The 19,445-nt window shown below is 35.2% G+C and overlaps 1 protein-coding gene across 1 annotated transcript; it reads left to right on the forward strand.

Moving 5' to 3' along the window:
• The first annotated feature begins 1,013 nt into the window (after positions 1–1,013).
• On the forward strand, positions 1,014–17,674 carry LOC136032250 (derlin-2-like). The gene is made up of 4 exons (XM_065712487.1): positions 1,014–1,170; positions 4,701–4,766; positions 13,150–13,317; positions 16,902–17,674. Exons 1-4 carry the CDS (start codon positions 1,081–1,083, stop codon positions 17,277–17,279), a joined length of 702 nt encoding a protein of 233 aa, XP_065568559.1. The 5' UTR covers positions 1,014–1,080; the 3' UTR covers positions 17,280–17,674.
• Positions 17,675–19,445: the final 1,771 nt, after the last annotated feature.

Consider the following 19,445-nt stretch of genomic DNA (forward strand, 5'->3'; position numbering starts at 1 on the left):
TATTCTACTTTTAACATCTTCACTGCTCCCACCATCTTTACTAATAATACTACCAAGGTAACTGAAGCTCCCAACCTGATCAATCTTTTCGTTACCTAAGGTCACCTGTTCATCTTCACTTATTCCTAACCTTAGTGACTTAGTCTTCTTAACATTAATTTTCAAACCTATTTTAGCACCGGCCAATCAAAAATTAATCTTCATCGCTTGAGATGGGAGGAGGTCGTAAGGAACGATTTAAAGGAAACTGCAATGTCTTTGGAGAGCATAAAATTGGAGTCTTTAAATATGTTGGGAAGGATGAGGAGTATGCGTAGCTGTATTGCCTACAGGCGGTTTGATAATACATTGGGTTGCTAGTAGCAATAGCGGTAGTAGTTGATGTAGATTTCAGATGCATAGAAATTTGACAGTGAATTGTTTAAGAGCGAAGGAATTTCAACTTTAAACTTTTCAAAAAAATCTTAAAAGCTATTGAGAAGACCTTGAAGTTTTTCAAAACTTAAGTAATTTTTTTCAAAGAAAAGTAAAGAACTGGATTAAACCAAAAATGAGCGGAAATGAGATCAAATAACCTACTAATCGTTAAACTACCACTAATCACCAAAAATGAATTAATAAAACCCAAAACGAACAGAAATTAACATGAGGAGGGCTGACAACTCCCAAATATTCTTATGTACAGAAAACAATTGCACTTTACTGAAAAAATGTTGATAAATGTGCATTGTCATTTTAATATGCATAGGCTGATACTTATTCCTTAAGTTCTTAATAATTTTTGATTTATTAAAGATAAAAGTTAAAAACATTTAAAATGATTTTTTTCAGTGAAGTGTATAGAAAAGTCTAACCCCCTCCCCCCACCCCCCACCCCCGGGGGGGGGGGGGTAAATCGGAAAGTTGATTTGAGCTTTGGGTGCATTCCACGTCAAGTTATTATTTGTTTGGAGCTCAACTTTCTACGTCCTGTGGTTTTTGAGACATTTCTAATATATAGATGGCACTGTCGGTTGTCTTTTATAAAGAACACATCATGCTTACTAGAAAATAAAATCAGCTTAAATTATTGAAGATAAAATGGCTCAGCAGTTAAGACAGGAATACCTGTTAATACCTCCAGTCACAAGAACGTATTTAACAGCATGTGCAATTACAACTTTAGCCGTTGTGAGTGAATTACTTCTTTTAAGTCTAAACTAGCCTTGTTTGTCAATCCTCATAGGGTGGTCTAGGCCCAAACTTTTAGTCTTCAGCCACTTTTTCGATTTACTTTCCTTTTGTTAAATCTATAGTAAATAAAAATAAAGGTAAAGGGCTAAAGATTAAAGAAGCTTGCTGTGCCAGTACCTATCACAGTTTTCTATAGGTAGCCTACTTTGTAAATAGGTAAAGGTAAAAGATACAGTGTTAGACTTTACAGTCCCTACCAGTGGTGCTGATCTCTGTTTCTTGACCCTTCAGCCAGGAAGTGCAATGGGGGGGGGCTGGGGGCCAACCATCCTGTGCTTTCACACACCCTTCCTGTTTACCTTCCTCAAATTTCTCCAGGTACCCATTTAGAGCTGGGTCAACTCTGGCTAAGCTTACAGAGTCATGTCACTGACCCCCATCCCAAACTAAAAAATTGGGTATACTCAGATTCAAACCTGTGTATAGGTGCTTTGATTTGTGTCTAAAATTACAGGTTAACATATAGTTTAGCACCCTTTCACTAATTCAGAAATTTTCAAAGCTATACTACTCTATATTAAGGAAAAATTGAGGAAATAGATCTACTGCCAAAATTGAACTGCTTTCAACCTCATAAAACTTTTACACTCCATCATTTATATCCTACTGTTTCAAAGATTTAAGCTAGCCAGTTACTGTTACTTGTAATGCAATAATCAGGTAGAAATAACCCTACTACTTTGTAAGGATCCACCCTGTGAAGAAAACTCCATTTTAACCAAAGAATAATGCCATTCAATTCCACACTGAACACTCTTTCTGAAAATAATCTTGAAAGGTCAGTTAAAGTCTATCTTTAGGCAATATACTAAGCCCTATACCTTCAAAACACCAGGCCATAGGGTAAAAAAAGAAAATAGTAAAAAAAGATTCTTACTCCATAATAGCTATAGACTATAAGGTGCCTAAGATATCATAAGATAAGATTCTAGTTAATTGACTTCTTGCTATCTCAGGAAGGGTTTAGGTAAGGAAAATGAAACTCTCAGGGATGAAACTACTGAGTAAAGTATGTCCTGGGAAGGTATTTTGAGGCAACTACCTCCAGTCCTTCTCCCTCTTGAGGGCCCTGACCTTTGATGACCTTTAAAGATATGTGTGTTATAAAAGTGAAACCTTGCAAAACAGATCTTCTGCTTAATTGAAGTACAACAAAATTATTTTCAGCTCCATAACTTTGCTCAATTCCATTTTCTAAGGTTTTAAAGATATATAAATACATTTCCTAAATTTTGAAAAAAAACATTGATATGGCTCAAAATTCTACTCAAATGACAGGAATTGCATTTTCAGAACTAAAGGCAGAGAAAAGGCAAGTAGTCACTCAAAATTAAGGTAAAATGTTGTTTTGTCAAAATTTCAATAGGCATAGACCTGTTATGTAGGCAAATTTCAGGGCCCTCTTGAGGGAGAAGGAGTGGAGGTGGGTACTTTAAAATACCTTCTTGGGACATACTTAAGCCTGTAGACCCATCCTTGAAAGTTTTGTTTTCCTAACCTAAACCCTTTCCAAGATAGCAAGAAGTCAATTAACTAGAATTTTACCTGAGGTGCAATATGCTTAAAACAGCCTTAAAACAAGGCAATTACATTGGTGATTCAAGCTTCCTCCAAAACCTTCAATTTTGAAAATAAGCTTTCAAAACAAGATGGTAGCAAAGCAAGGGAAATATTGGTTTCTTTGATATGACACCAGGCTGATAACAAGCTAAATCCTTGGAGAAGTTTCATTTTTTTGTTTGAAAATGCTTCTTTTGATGCTATCAGTAACAATAGATTTTTGATGCTTTTAAAAACACAATTTTTGTTAGGGCAGCAGGAGAACTACTAAAATTAGGGGGCAAACCAAAAATCAAGCATAATATAATAGAGCTAAATTCATTTACTACACAATACTAATTCGTGTAATACAAATTAAAATATTAAACACATATCTAAGCAATTAGTGATCAGGTTATTTGTTCTATTGCTCTGACACATTTTTTTGTCAAAAAAGACATAATCCTTCCAGTAAATATATAATGCTTCCAATTTTATAAGTCAAACTAAGCCAGTTTAGACCAGAGACCAAGTGCGTTTTTTAGAAATTGATTTCTACTTTAATTCAATCACTTTCATTATTAAATAAGGCACTAGAACTTACAATTGAACAAGCCCTCTCCTAAGTTTCTACAGCGGTCTCTTCTGAACAAAGGGATTGGAATAAAAGATAGGTGGTGTTTTGATTATGAAAAAGAAAAGAAAGAACCTCCACAAACAAAAGTATGGAGGGAACGCAAAATTTCAATTTTATAAGTCAAACTAAGAGACCAGAGCAGACTCTATTTCAGACTTTATCTAAGTCAAACTTTAGACCAGAGACCAAGAGATGCAATGCTGTAAAGCCTCAAGCTATTAAAAGAACATGGTGCTTATTTTGCTTGTGGCTGATTTAATAATTTGGCTTGTTTTAAGCATTCATAACAAGAGTTGATTAGAGTAAGATTTGATTAAAGCAAGTTATCCTTGTGTTTCTTTACAAGTTAAGAAAATACAAGGCAAAGAAATCTTACATCAGCAATGTGTCCTTGTTGGGTTATAGCACCTTAAAAAAGTGGTAATAAAAAAAAACAACCCATAAAAGTTTATTAGTCTTTTTTGTAATGTTTAACTCACTTTTCAACTATTTAACCATGATAATTATAGGTTTTGTAGCTAAGGGAAGGCTGGTATTATGTCATGCTGATTTGTGTAGTATGTTTGTAAAATTCCATGTGAATTACAGATATATGCTTAAGAATAGGCTGTTACCTTTTTTGACCTGAATAACACTAATTTTATTTTGTTTTGTATTTAATATGTATAAAATGTTTACATATTATTTAAAACTTATGGTCTAAAAATAGTTGTTTAAAAGTGTAATCCATGTGAAAAAAGTTCTCCTTTGTTTTCCTCCAAAACATTTATGTTATAGTGGCTATAAAGATGGTAGTTTAGTGTTCAGCCTATTTCATTTTTTTGAATTAGCGTCTTCTAAATAGCTTGTGTTGGCCTATAACTTCACCTGCATTAAATTTTAACATGACTAATTGAAAATTTAAACCCATTTGCTGCATCAGACAAATTATATAATAGTTCTTGGCACATATTTTGGTTTAAACTGCCTGTTTACCTACTAGAGCTGTATCACTGTTGTGTAATTCTTCAGTCCCTTACCATGATTGTAGGGACCCTCCAATGCTGATGAAGGAAGCAGTTAAAAAAAAAACTGATTAAACCTATGCAGAAGAGCATGAATATATTTACTAATACAATAATAATCAAGCCTGATTTCATGTGATGAGTCACATAATAATTATGCTTCTAAACAAGAGTAAAAAAAAGAAAAGAAAGTGTAAGCTTGAATATACTACAAAGGAATAGTAAATATAAGAATAATATAGAGCAAAGAGAAGGTTTTGGTTATTATAATAACTTTCTATTTTTAGGAATTGCAGCTGGTAACCCCTTTTCAGCTGTACTTCAACCCATATTTAATTTTTGAAAAATACCAGGTAAGGAATACCTCTTTACTTCTTATTAATTTAAAAATTGCTCCCCAAGAAAAGAATTTTTTGAAAGAAAACTGAACACCCAGAGGAGTGTGCATAGCTGTGTTGGCCTCAGGTGGCTTGGTGCTGTGTTGAGTTGTTAGTAGTAGTATTAGTAGTAAAAATAAATGAAAAATTACTCTAAATGATTGAAAGGAATCCAAAATCAACAAAAATTAAATTGAACATTGACATGAAAGATAATGATTACAGATACAGCTTTGGAGGGATAGATGAATACTAAAACGAAGCAAGATTAAAATGGTTAACCAAGTCTAACTTAACACAAACAGACCAAAAATTAGAGTAAGGCTATTGCCCCCTCCCTAAATCTTATTAGGACAAGAGCATTATTGTTCTTTATTGAAAAAAATTATGTTTTGATTAAAAAAAAAATAATAATATCACAAGACTATTCAAGGTTTACAAATGAGAGCTACTGCAAATAGGAATTGGTCTACAAATTTTGTTCATTTTAGGATCCATTTATTCATCCATTGCATTATCTACTATTTTTATGTTTTATGCAATTATTCATTTGAAATATAGTTTGTTTTGGGTTTCATTTATTCATGCATTGTGATTTCTGTTCATTTTAAGTTTTCATAAACTCTGTTCATTTCAATTTCTGTTCATTTTAGATCCTAATTTGGCTCTTTATTTTTCTTTGGGAAATTTCTTTTTTTAAACATCTCTTAAATTACCCTCTGTTAGTTTTTTTAATTGACTTATTTTCATTGTTGGTTAATTGCAGGAATATTTGGCAAATGTTTCAGTTTTCTGATTAGAATTGAAATGTTGACTTAAGCATGTATTTTTGGCTAAAATTTGAATGCTCAGTCAAAACGTTCAACCAGCAGCAGTTTTGTGCAATAATATTTAATATGCCATTAGTATTGTATTTCTGGTAGATAGGACAGGGATTTTTATTTTCTAAATCCACCTTTTTAATATAATCTATTTTTTGTTTGAATAAATGTACATCAAGATCATTTATAAAAGAGTTCTATTTTTGTTGTCTTAAGAAAAAGCAACTATGAATGTTTAATGAAAACATATTTGTTTCCTTTTTTTGTCTTAATTGGGGTTCACTTAGACCTGTTCATATGCTGCAAAATTTTCATATAGATCAGCCAAAACAGAAATATCTGCATTACAAATTATGCAGACAATTCAAAATGATTAATTGTCCTCAATAAGGTCCACTGAGTCTAGTTAACATGTTTTGCCCATTTTGAGGTGTCACAAATCAGTACAGTTCATTTTTTTAAAAATAAATCTTGTCTTAGGATTTTTTTGCTGGTATATATACAGGGGTGGCAATTTGGGTTTCCATTACTTTTCCAGGATTCTTATTATAGGAAAAAATAACCTTGTCATTCCCCCACATTTTTGTGAATTAGCACCAATGTTTAAATTTTCAGCAAGTTTCAAGCTGATATGAAGGATTATAGAATATGCTTATGGTCTGTCATCACAGCTTAATGAATAATTTGTTTGGAAATCATATAGATTGTGTGCAAGTGACTCTGTTTGCATTTTGTCTCTCAATCTATATTTGTTTAATTTAATGGCATTTGATGTTGAATAGAGAGAATAAATTTATAGTAATCCAAAACATACAATTGTACACCAATCCCAGTAAGACGGAATTTTTCTTCTTCTTAATGCATGGGGTCTAAGAACACCAGAGATATGTTATTTCATCTCTTTATTGTGCTAGCTACAGAAATGGGGCATGATAAGGAAAACACTAGTAGACTTGTCTCGTAGTATTTCATTGGATGCATTAAATATCATTTTATCATGATGAGGAGTTAATCTAGAATTTAGGAATCCATTGAGTGTGTCTTGTATTTTAGCCAAGGAGCACTAGTCACTGAGGGCAATGGTCTCCTCATAATTGTGCTGACATTCTAACAATACATACTGGATTGTTTCATTAGCTAAGAAGTAAGTGCATATATTGGAGAATGATGTAACCCACATATAGGTAGAAAACTTTTGAGAACAAGGGCACCAGATTTTAGCCTGAAATATAGAATTGTACAAAGTTTTGAGTAGAAGGATGGTGGTGACTGTTTGCTGTGACTTATTTGAGTTCTTTGCCTGATTATATCCCTTGCATTTAGGTTGGAGGATGAGCTTGGAGGAGTTCTACTGTTTTGTTATGATTGATGCCATCAAAGCTTTGGGCCTGCTATAAATATATCTGATTGCCTTTTTTCTGAAAGATCAGGAGCTACCTTTTCATGTTATTTTGGTCCTATGTTATCATCAGCAATTCTATTCTTATTTCGGAGTCAGTGCGTTGCAGATTGAGAGGATATTTTCAGTCTCTATGCAATAATTCATAAGCACATGTAAGGTAAAGAAGATGGCGCACATTGTAGCAGATAAAATTGAGGAACCAAGTGGGAGGGAGTAAAGACTAAGGTTCTGAGAAGGTGTACATGCAGCTACAATAGTCATGAATCTGGGGAGCTTATGGATAAATAAATTTTCATGCAATATCTAAATTCCAGATGCCAATTAAGCAGAAAAGTGCCTGGTCCTGCTGTAAACACAAGTAGTATACATATAGCTGCTCCCGCTATTTGCTCACTACCTGCTCCCACTATTTACACGCTCATTTGTATAAATTTTCGTATGATTAGGATCAAGCTTAGAGTTATTTTCAGCAAAAATGTTCTGCACCATATGATTGGGTACTAGGTTTTTATTTGTTGGAGTATGATCAGCTTGGCAAAATGGTAGGCACATTTCCTAAGGAGGGGTTTCAGTAAAGAGATAAGTATAAGGGGTTTCTTGACACTAATTTGGAACCTCTGACAGAAGTAGATTCCATGATGAGTGGGTGTTGGGGCAAACTAACTTCATTAACAAAGTACGGCTATATACTATGTCCTTGCTGCCATATGCCTGGATTTTTGAGGAATATTTTTTTTCTTTGACAGGGCTTCTTTCTCTTTGGGACATCAATCAAGATATCATTGACAATTCAGACACAGGAGTGAGCTTGTACAGGTTCGAATTTGTTTGTACTATTCAAATGGCAGAGTTTTTGTAAAAATTCAATGATCTTAAAGGAAGATTAAGAGATTAGCATATTAGAAAGGTAGTAGGGTGGGAGAAAAATTGGATCCCATGTTTTAATTTGGAACAGGTAAAGAGCTTGTAAAAATCCAATATGATTGTTGGGTGGCAAGCCCACTTACTTCCAGCTAGTCTTTTTACTATAAAATCAGTATAAAGGCCAAAAGTTGAAAGAGATATTTTGAGTTCTGATACATATAGGTTGACAAAGAGAGGGCTCTAAATATTTCCTAGAGGAAGGCCCTTGATAATAGGAATACCCTCCCCTCCTTTTGCCTCATTTACTTGAACATAGAAATTTTTTTTGGGGTAGAAAGGACTTCATGAAACCACTAAAAGAGTAAGAGAAATCTAGGGTAGTTAGATTCTCCTGCAGTTTATCATAGAGTACATTGCTATAGGCAACTGACCAATTAAGCTAGAGAGCCATTGTGAAATATCTACTTTTAAGAGAGGTACTAATGTCAGTTTCCATGCAGGTAATGCTATGTATGGAGGTATGGCCTCTTCTAAAGACTGTTTACTCTTTTGGAAGGAGATTGTTGGCTTCAAAAAAAATTTTCAATTTTGGATACGACAAGCCTTTCAGGGACTTTACTGAAGGCAGGTAGGACTGAAATGGGTCTGTAAGACTTATGGTCAGTTAATGACTAAGTGGGTTTCAGGGCAGCAAACACAAGGGCAATCTTGCAAGCATTTGGAAACTTTAGGTCTTTCCAAACGAGGCTATAAAAATTCAGGGGGCATTATTTATGACAGCATGGGACTATAAACCCTCTTAATATGATGAGGAAGACTCATCATGTCATGGGAAGGACCCAATGTTAAGTGATTTAGTGCTGCATTAAATTCATCCTGGAAGAAAGGTTTCATTAGGGCATTTTTATATACAGAAGTGTTTGACAGGGTACAAAAAGGCGTGTGTGTAAAGGGAATTATCAGTTGTAATCAGAGAACCATCCTGGAAATTATTGTTATTATGATGAACAATCAGCTGCTTCCCCCGTTGAGTTGCCTGGTGAGACGGTAGATCCTTGATAGTGGGGCTCTAACACTTAAACTGAAAATAGACCATGCAGACCTTTTAGCTTTCTTACATACCAGTCTTACTTTGGCACATGTCTGCTTATAGGAAATTGTTGTTGAAGATGATAGATTCTTTAAAAATCTTTTTTGCAAACATTCCTTTTAGCATGAACAGCAGGCAAACATCCTCATTCCACCAATTCTTAGGCTCCTTATAACCTATTATATTAAACCTAGTTTGAGGTAAGCCAGAATTAGCTGCCTAAAAGAGGTTTGTTTTAGATTAGTTTTAATCAAATTGTGACCAGAATTTATTGAAACTAAATTAAAAACCACTTCCTTCAACATTTCTCGAAATAGGGGGCAGCTACCTTTGGAGGTGATAAACGTTGGTATATTGGGTTTAGGAGTGTATCATGAATCTTGAATGGATGTTAGTATAGTATTGTGATCTATTATAGTTTAAGGACCCTTGTACCCCCTGTGAATGGGGGTGCTCCATACTCTATGCAGCTTCCCGTTTTATTGTTATTGGAAGTTAGTCCCCAAAGAGGGTCATTTGCATTAAAATCACCAAAAATGAAGGGATTGTGTCCTGAGAGTTCAGACTCCAGAGCACATTGGATAGTCATTATCCATTACTTAGTTTGGGTGGTTGCCAATTGAGTTTGGACCCTTTAAATCAAAGGCATTGTAGTTTTTAGCTGTGTGTCCAAGTTTCAGACACTGGGCATTTTGAGAGGCATCTTGGTAGGTTTTATAAGCTTTAGGATTTCCAAAGAGGAACAAAGAGCCCAATTGGGGAGTGACTGGTAAGATAAAAAGGACGGTCTTACTAGCTTTTAGCCCTTTAAAATCAGACTTACCCATGCCATAGGCTTCAAGGACCTTCAAACATCTCCCCTTTATTATTCATAAGACCCTTTTTAAGTCCTCTGTTGACAGTTCCCATTGTGACATTGTCAAAGATCATTTCTGTTTATATTGAGAAGGAGGCTTCCACAATCCATGTTTAACAGAGATATAACCCATTCTATTTTGGTTAATCCCTTTGCAGGTATCTTCTCTGTTTTGGAGTACAGCAGTAAAATAGCCGTTTCTGTTTAAACTCACAGTGAAACCACATCTTAGAGATTTGAAAAGGGTCATTTGTGCTAACATTGACAGCGATTGCTTGTTCCTTCATGGTTGGAGTGAAGAGAATTATGGGCCTGTTTTTGATTTCAATAGTTGGGATGGTGCAGGAGTTTTCAGTTATTTCAGGGGGGGGGGGGTTGTATTTCTATTTTCTTTCATCTGTCCGAAATCATCATTCAGTTGGGTATCAGTTTGGGACTTTGAGGATTCTGGGACAGATATCATGATATTATTCAGGCTGTCCTCATCGGAAATTACATATATAGTAATAGGATTCTCAACATCTACATGCCAACCGGAAGGTTAATCCCCTTCTCTGAGCGGGCTGGAAGAGCTATGATACATGAGGTTAAGAAAGTTCCAAAATAAGATTTGCAAGACATTAAACTTAACGTATAAATGCATAAAAATTTCCACCAAGAAGGATATCAATGGGTTCTTCTCGTTTAAATAAGAAAGAAAAGGACAAAATCCTAAGAATAAAAGAATTTATTACTACTACTAACAAATCACTATGGCATTACACTGCCCAAGGCCAACACAGCTACACACGCTCGTTTTCCATTCCGATCTATTCAAAGCCTCCCAAGAAGTTTCAGTTTCCGTTAAATCCCTCCTTTAGATCTCTTTCCACTCTGTTCAGGGACGACCTGCTTTTCGTCTGACCCTAACTGGTTGGCCAAAGGACGATCTGTGGTAATCTCTCATCCTTCATCTACAGAATGTGTCCTACCTATCTCGATCTTTCTCTCATTATAGCCCTAGAAAGCGGGATAGAACCACATTTTCTGCATAGCTTACTGTTTGAAATATTGTCAGTCAGACTGGCACCCAAAAGAATCTGTTGATAATTCGTCTGGTAAACACCTAACATATCCTCTGTCTTTTGGAGGGCCCACGTTTTAGAACCACACTTTAGCACTGTCATTACTGTAGCTTCCAATATTCGAACCTTGGTTGTCAGATGATTTTCCAAACTTGTGAAAAAACACCCTGAGCATTGACTATTTTACTTTTAACACTTATACTGCAATCACCGTTATAACTAATAATACATGCTAGGTAAGCGAAGCTTACCTAGCTCAGTCTAACTCTCAGTTTACCTATTCTCAGTCTAAGCGATATAGTCTTCTTAACATTAATTTTCAAACCTATTTTTGAACCCTTAACTTTTAAATCCTCCAAAAGAATTTTCATTTTGCTAACACTTTCGTCTAGGGCATTCAAACTGTATGCGTAATCTATGTCTAATTGAGTTTTGCTTTCCCATTTAATTCCATGCTCTCCCATAGCCTTTACCTTGTTCCTTAGAACAAAGTCAATCAAAGTGATCCATATGAATGGGAATCCTGCTTACCTTCTTATTTAAAACGAAACCAGCTTCTAACCTCATTTCCTACCTTATCTACACCAATATTATTCTAGTACATAGCATTAATCACTTTGATGTATTTATCTGGTACACTTTAGAAGGATGAATCAAACGCTTTCTCCTAATCCATAAAACAGAAGACTAAATAGGTCTGGTGACTCAGACACTTCTCAATTATTAATCCAAGAGTTAAATTTGTTCGATGTATCCTGTCTGCTTTCTAAAACCACACTGTTATTTTCTTGAAACATTATTTACATCATCTCTAAGTTTAAATAGTATCTTCATACTAAGTAATTTGATTCCTGCAGAAACCAAGCTAATGTCTCTATAATTCACTCTTGTCACCTTTGTTATGGAGGGCGTTTAATTAAAGCTTTTCTAAAATCGCTAGGTACCTCCCCTTTTTCAAAAATAAGATTCATAGTCTTCAGTAATTTATCTCGCAACAACCAACATCTTTAAAAAACTCACTTACCACACTGTCAACCCTTGGGGCGTTATTGTTTTTAATCTTTTTAGAACTGTTTTTAATTCTTCCTTGCAGAATAAGTCTCCCTTCGCTTCCGAAATGTCACAAGTTTTTTCATTTTTTTCTTTGTCATTTCCTGTAACTTTATCACGGTTCAACACTTCTCTCTTTAACTCTTTCGTTGTTGTTAATCGTGGCTCCTTTCCTATCTTTAATTGGGACAGGTCCAGAATAATTATTCCCTCTCAATTTTTCATGGTGCAAATACAACATTTTACTATTTTGCCCTCTGGCTGTATCTTCAACAATTTTGTCCATGGTCTCCACTTAACACCTTAATTCATATTTTTACGCTTCCTCTACTTTCCTTACATTCTTCTTATTTTTATATGATCTATCCCTCAAGTAGTTCTTGTACAAGCCACTCCCTCTTTTCTACAAAACTTTATTGCTAGCTGCGTTCCTAACTTTCCCCCCTAAGACACTATCTGCTATTTCACAAACTAACTTCCTAAAACGGTTCCATCCATGTTCTACATTGTCAGTGTTTGGACTTTCGAGTTTAATATTCAACTGTTCCTGGATATTTTCTTTCAAGTTCTCATCTTGGAGTCTGCCAACGTTATAACTTCCTGGAAGGTAGTTTCCCTTCCCAAATTTCAGCTTTAGATTAACTCTAGACACTACTGGATGGTAATCTCTTTTAACATCAATAATAGCACTCCTATGTATGGTACCCTACTATCTTGTATGCTAAGGCCTTCCAGTCTTCGATTTACAATAAAATAATCAATAAGGTTGACCGTCTAACCATCGTGTGGGTAAAATGTTAACTTATGAACCATTTTATGATCGATTGCTGCATTGGTCATAACTAGATTGTTATGCCTACAAAATTGCAGCAGTCCATAACCGTTGCTATTTTCTTTCCCTACGCCAAATTTACCTAGAATAGAATACCATCCCCATTTCTACGAAACTTAGGGACAACTAATAGGGATCTACCAAAGAGCAATAAATTGCTTCTAAATATTTTTTACTTCACATTATATTTCTGATTATACTTAAAGTGAAATAAAAATATAAAACGGGGAAAATATTAGTATGTTTTTGCGTATGAACTTTTATAATTTATTGACTTTCAAATCATTAGATAACTAGATTGGATCAGTTTAAAGGACCTTAAGGAAATTCTTAAGTTGAATAATACATTGTTACATAGTAACAATCTTTACGTTTTCTAGGTATGGAGAGTGTTTACCTCATTTCTATTTTTTGGAGGACTGGGATTTAACTTACTATTCAACATGATTTTTACATATAGATATTGCAGAATGCTGGAAGAAAACTCTTTTGCCGGTAGGACAGCCGATTTTGTATTCATGCTTTGTTTTGGAGGATTCTTTACTGTGGTAAGCTTTTTTTTCTTGATTTTTGATCCATCGACTGAGAAAATAACTTTTTATTTATTTTTCTATATCTTGGCAAAAGCTATGGATCTGTATTATTGACGTAGGCGTATTTATTCAAGATAGAGTATGGACAACATTGATTTTTTTTTTCTTCCATGCCTCAGCAAGGTTTCCTTCAGTTATGTCCTTCTTAAACTGTCTGTCTGACCTTTTTAACTGCACTCTATTGCCAAAGTGCTTGTGGTCCTAATGCTAACAGCATTTAAGTTTCTGTAATGGGTGGGTTTTTCTTCCTTCTTCTTTGGATTACTGCGGAAACGCTTTCACGTAATCCCGTTGCTGGAATCAAATTGTCGACCGTGTCACTAGTTGGTGCAGCTGAGATCAAACCACAAGTCCCGTTTTACCAAACAGCCATCAATTTTATTGCTCTTTCACAGGAGAGCACGCAGGAGTCTAGGTCCGTCTCTGCTCTTATTAAAGCCGAATTTTTAAAATTAACTAAAAAGCCGTTGGCAGATCAACCGAAAATCATTTTTTAGCTTTACTTGAAAACTGTCTTGTGCAAATTGTTGATTAAGGAAAATATTCATCCCTTTCCCTCTCTCCCCCTCCCCTTTACGTTCCCCGTTTCTTAGTTCCCCCTCTCTCTCTTTCTTTTTTCTCTCTTATTCACTCGTTTTTCTTAGTTAGCTAACTCCTTTTGTGTATCTCCTACGCCGCCATGCCCAAAATTATGGGTAGCTTTACTAAAGTTGAAAAGAATAATCTAAAATTGACAGGAATATGTCATTATCTTCATGCCCAAAGGATGTATCTTCAAAGGCTGTACACTTCTAAGCTAATTACCAAAAGATGTGATAGTTCGATACTATCACTCCTGGCAAAAAAAAGAACAAACAAAAACAAATAAACGCGTATCCGTAATCTTTCTTCTGGCAAAAATGCAAAATTTCACTATTTTCTGATAGAAGCTTCAAACCTCTCTTCAAACATCAAAACTTTGTACCCAATATTCCCTTACAATCAAGGATGTCAGCCTCTGCCCCTTATTCACGTTATGATATAGGCCGCTATAAGATTAATTTCTTCTGAGTCTTTTAGACGTATTTCTAGCTTATGGTTTTAGGTTTTATTCCAGGTTCATCTTTTGTGTGCCATCTTCTCTCAATGAACTCCCCAAATATGGGTGATGGTCTTTCTTTAGAGCCTTTATTAGCTTATTTCTGGCTTCGTCTAACTCTATTCTATTGCAATTCCCCCCATGAGGTCTTCTTTGCCTTCCTTATTCTTTTCTTAAGGAATTTAAGTTCTTCCGGGTATGTATTTCAGTCTTGAGGATCATTTTTCGAATGGCTAATCTTAATAGTCTTTGTTTTTCAGCTTTCGTCTTGACCATGATCAAAACTCCACCAGTTGTTTGCCTTCTCTTCTTCCTCCAAGGGTGTTAGAGGGGTTGCTTGTTTGAAAGGCTAACTTAGTTTGAGTCATTCTGACGCCTTATTCTGGTCCCTTACTTTCTTTTCATAAACTGATTGCAGATTTACAAGACAAGTTCCTTGGCCTTTACTTGTTTGGCCTTCAGCGCCAGTTGTACCCCGCAAGGTTCTCCCAAGTCAGGCACTCCAGTAGCTGAAGACCTACCATTTGTATTTATGCTCTATCTAAAGTATGGTGTTTATTTCCACCATATGACAGAAATGTAGAAATTCTTTCTTTTTCAATATTCCACCAGTTCTTTTACCTTCACCAATGGTGCTCTCTTATCCTATGACACATATACTGAACAAAATACTACATGCTCATGACCAATAAAATTTTTCATTACTATAGCTACTACATCTCAATAATTTCCAAGGATTAAAATTTTTTATTAATAAATAAACGTTCCTCCCACATAGCCCCCTCCCCTCACCCCCCCCCCCCCAACCAAAATAATCTCCCTTGAAAAACGTCTGTACACTTCCCAATAACCATTACTGTATGTAAACACTGGTCAAAGTTCGTAACTTGCAGCCCCTCCCCCGGGGACTCTGGGGGGGGGGTAAGTCATCCCAAAGATATAGTTATTATGGTTTTGGACTATGCTGAACAAGATGGCTATCTCAAAATTTAGATTTGTTGACTTTGGGAAAAAAATGAGCGTGGGAGGGGGCCTAGGTGCCCTCCGATTTTTTTGATCACTCAAAAAGGGCACTAGAACTTTTCATTTCCGTTAGAATGACCCTCTTGCGACATTCTAGGACTACTTGGTCGATACGATGACCCCTGAAAAAAAAAAATAACACGCACCCGTGATTGGTCTTCTGGCAAAACTACGAAGTTCCACATTTTTGTAGATAGGAGCTTGAAACTTTTACAGCAGGGTTCTCTGATACGCTGAATTCGATGGTGTGCCCAGAGATTCAAGATACCATTTATCCATATGGCGCCCCATCTGGTGCTGCGCTCGGTTGCTATTTTACCCCTGCTCCCTATCTACGCCACTGATCGCTACCATCTTAAACCTTGTCTCTTTTTAATTAATTACCTCATCTTAAAAAGGCTAGGAGTCAATATCATGAGATACAGCCTGAACTTTCAAAGTGGCCTGTCAGTTATTTAATAATAAAATATCTTTCTCCTCTTACGAGGACACCGTGTGTGCAGACTTGGAGCATGTCCCAAAATACACTGTTAGCAAAAATCCAGTACAATATCTAACTTTGTTGTCCGAAAGCTAATGTGCTGCTTCTTCTGCGAACTATTCCAAACAGAGGGATTAGCATATTTGAATAAGCGTTTAAAGGCATGTCAGGTGGCATGTTCATTTTTACTAAGAAAAGCAATAAACAAATTGTACACTTATCGCTTGACTGTGTCCCAGCTCCTTCTTAATGCCTGGACTCGTACACAAGTTTGCTTATTTTTCCTTTCGTCAAGTTGGTATTATTTGGCAATATGTTCCAACTTATTTAGAAAAAATTGCTTGAAACCAACAAAATCACTGCACTTTTGTCTTTTGCTTCTTGGTATATACTGGCTTTAGAGGGGGGGGGGAGGAAAACATAGATAGATGAAAGCTACTCTGATAATAAAATGAACGTAAGCTCTCTGTATTTAACGAAGTAAGAATATTGTTTTTAAGTATTTAGTTCAGAAGAGGGCATTAACAAGACTCTCAGTAAGTGAGGAAAAGAAAACTATTTACTCCTTTGCCAAATTGTTTCTTTTCGTTTCTATACTTACAACTATGGTTCTTTCACTCTTTTCAGTTCTTTAGATTTTTAATTAAAAGCATCAATTATGATTTGGGACACAATGTCATTGAGGATTCTGAGATGCTTTCATGTAGTGTTTTAACAGGTAAACAAACTATTAGTCACAAGTTTATCAAATAATTACCTTTCTTCTAAAAATACTGCAAAAAATCCTACGCTTTCACATAAATTTTGATAGCTAAATTCGTTGGCTTAATCGAAGAATCCGACAACTTATTCAGAATAAAACAGAACGCGGAACTTTTGGATACGCTTTTGGAATTTTTTACGATTATAGTAGTTTTTCTTTGTCATGAAGATGTGAATTTGTTTTTTCTTTTTTAGATTTGCGCAATGTTTGTCAATTTGTTGTTTTTGGGTCATGCTTTAACAACGATGCTGGTTTATGTTTGGTCAAGACGGAATCCATTCGTGAGGATGAACTTTTTCGGACTTCTCCCATTTTCAGCTCCCTATTTGCCATGGGTTCTTGTTGGGTTTTCTTTACTACTTGGAAACAGTGTAGTGGTAGATTTAATTGGAATAGCCGTTGGGCATGTTTATTTCTTTCTTGAAGACGTTTTTCCAAATCAACCTGGAGGCATGCGACTTTTGAAAACACCGAGGATTTTGAAAGTACTCTTTGATCCCCCTGAGGAACAAACTGTCGAACTTTCCCCGGAAGATAGACCCGGAGGATTTGAATGGGGTGGTGACAGATAATAAGAAAATGTTTATAAATGCTTGAATATATTTTGATAATGGGCCTCTGAAGTTGTTTTACACGTTTTGGTAAAGAACAAGACTACAGTGAATGAAGATTGATTCTAATAAAATGTCCTTTCTTATGACTTCGAAGTTAGGAATGATGTTGCTTTACTAAAAAAAAAAATTATACGTGTCCTATATGAAATATTTTAATAGCTTTATTAGTTAATTGAAGTCAATAGGCCTCAAAATTTTTGTTACATCGATGAGCTTAGTCATTTGGATTAGTTGCTTTGAAAGTTAAGTGTTCAATTTGTTAATTACTTTTTTCAAAAGGACTGGGAACTCAATTTAGATTTGCTAGTAAATGTCACAAAGGTATATTATATTAAAAGAAATATTTTGGTTGAGTTTCTTTTTATATATTTTGGAATCGTCATGCCTTATCCAGGTCGTCCATTGAATGTTCTTTTCTTAAGCCTGTTTTTTTCAAATGAGTCATATATGGCTTTAGTCATACGATGTTATTTGTTCTTCAGGTTGTCATAGTAGCAGCGTATAATTAACAAGTAAGATTTACTCCCTTTTTCAGAAGCCTTTATCTTCTAATCCAATTTTGCTCTTACTGTTTAAGTTTCTTAATTTGTTTCCGTTTGTGTCTTCAGTTTTTACTTTATCTAACTTATTAGCGCAAATTATTTTGTCACGACGCTTGCTTTTTAACATGTTTATCAGGATGGATGAGAAAGACAAAATTACTACTAGATAATAAGGAAAAGTAGTTCTAGAACAGCGAAATTCTTTTTCGGGTTTAAAAACTCATAGTAAAAAACCCTGCCCATAAAATACCCATTCCCATAGCACATTATTTTGTTTTTCAATAGATGAACCTTTACAAATTATTTTCTTCCCGTATTGTTTAATACTGCCATATTTCCAATTAAGTACTATAAGGTTCCGGTTTCTGGAATAACATTTTGATTTTTTGAGTAATTTGACCTTCAGTGCAAAGAGAATTTTGGGAGCAATAGAATAATATTTTCAATTTGACATACTCATTACTTATAGATAAATAATAGAAATATATGCTCATTAATAGTTACTTGTTTTAAAATTGTTGTAACACTAGTTGCTATCATTTCGTAATTAAGTTGTAATTAATTTCGTAATTAAGTAATATTTTTGTAACACTATAGTCGCTTCATGACTATTATTAAAAGAACAATCGAAAAAAGAAATTTTTCAAGATAAATTAAGTCATATACTAATTAAACTTAAAACGAAAACATTACTGTCAGTGAATTGACGAAATCTGAAGCAAACAGAAATGAAAATGAATAATCAGATCAAACATAAAGATAATAGATGATGCTATTGATGAATCCTAAATGAACAGAAGTTAAAATGAATAATCGAGTCAAGTTGAAAAGAAGAGCACACCCCCCTCCCCCATAAATTATCTGACGGTCAGACCGTCATTTATCCTTTATTGAAAATTGCACCTTTCTCTTTCCTATTTGGTCCTTTTAGCCCCGGCTACTGTTTTTTAGTTTCAAGTCAGTACAAAAAAAGTTTTTTGGACCATTTTCATGCCCTGAGTATTGGGAGCACGAGCCCAGAATAACATAAAAACATTGACCATTTCTGAGACCGTATTTTTTCGGAGGGCCCATGTCCTCAAACTGAAATTGCTCTTGAGCTTTAGGGTTATTTTGACCCAGGGACTTCTTACTGTATTGGATTAACGACGGTTCTTGACTACTGTCCTTGCTGTGGCAGCATATTGCAGCAACAGCTGGGTTCGAACTCTGGGTCCCGTATCACCGAGCTGAGATCAAACTAATTAAGCCACCACAGGCCATTCCCCGGAACTTAGGCTTTAGATTTCATGCCGTTCGAAAACAGTTTCTTGGGCCTTCGTCGGGCCATTTTTGGGAAAACAATATTTTTTCTTCTGTATTTCGGCCCCTTTTGCGCCACAACTTCAGGGTATATATGTGAAAACCATGTTGAACAAAGTTTTATGGACCAGTTTCGGGGGATCTGTGCCATCAAAAATTTTTTTTTTTTACATTTTGGCCTCTTGGTTGGCAGCCTTAAGACTGTAAGTTTCAAACAATTCTCAGGATTTACAGCCCATTTCTAGGGCCCCTTACAATCTCCCTTTGCTTCCAGAAAATG

This window comes from Artemia franciscana, chromosome 10, assembly GCF_032884065.1.
Source record: "Artemia franciscana chromosome 10, ASM3288406v1, whole genome shotgun sequence".
In the NCBI taxonomy this organism is placed as follows: Eukaryota; Metazoa; Arthropoda; class Branchiopoda; order Anostraca; family Artemiidae; genus Artemia; species Artemia franciscana.

Excerpts from the sequence above, each read along its gene's own strand:
- LOC136032250 (XM_065712487.1), top strand. The coding sequence starts at position 1,081 with ATGGCTCAGCAGTTAAGACAGGAATACCTGTTAATACCTCCAGTCACA. Across the intron at positions 1,171-4,700 it reads CAATTACAACTTTAGCCGTT|GAATTGCAGCTGGTAACCCC; the intron begins GTGAGTGAATTA and ends TTCTATTTTTAG. Across the intron at positions 4,767-13,149 it reads TAATTTTTGAAAAATACCAG|GTATGGAGAGTGTTTACCTC; the intron begins GTAAGGAATACC and ends TACGTTTTCTAG.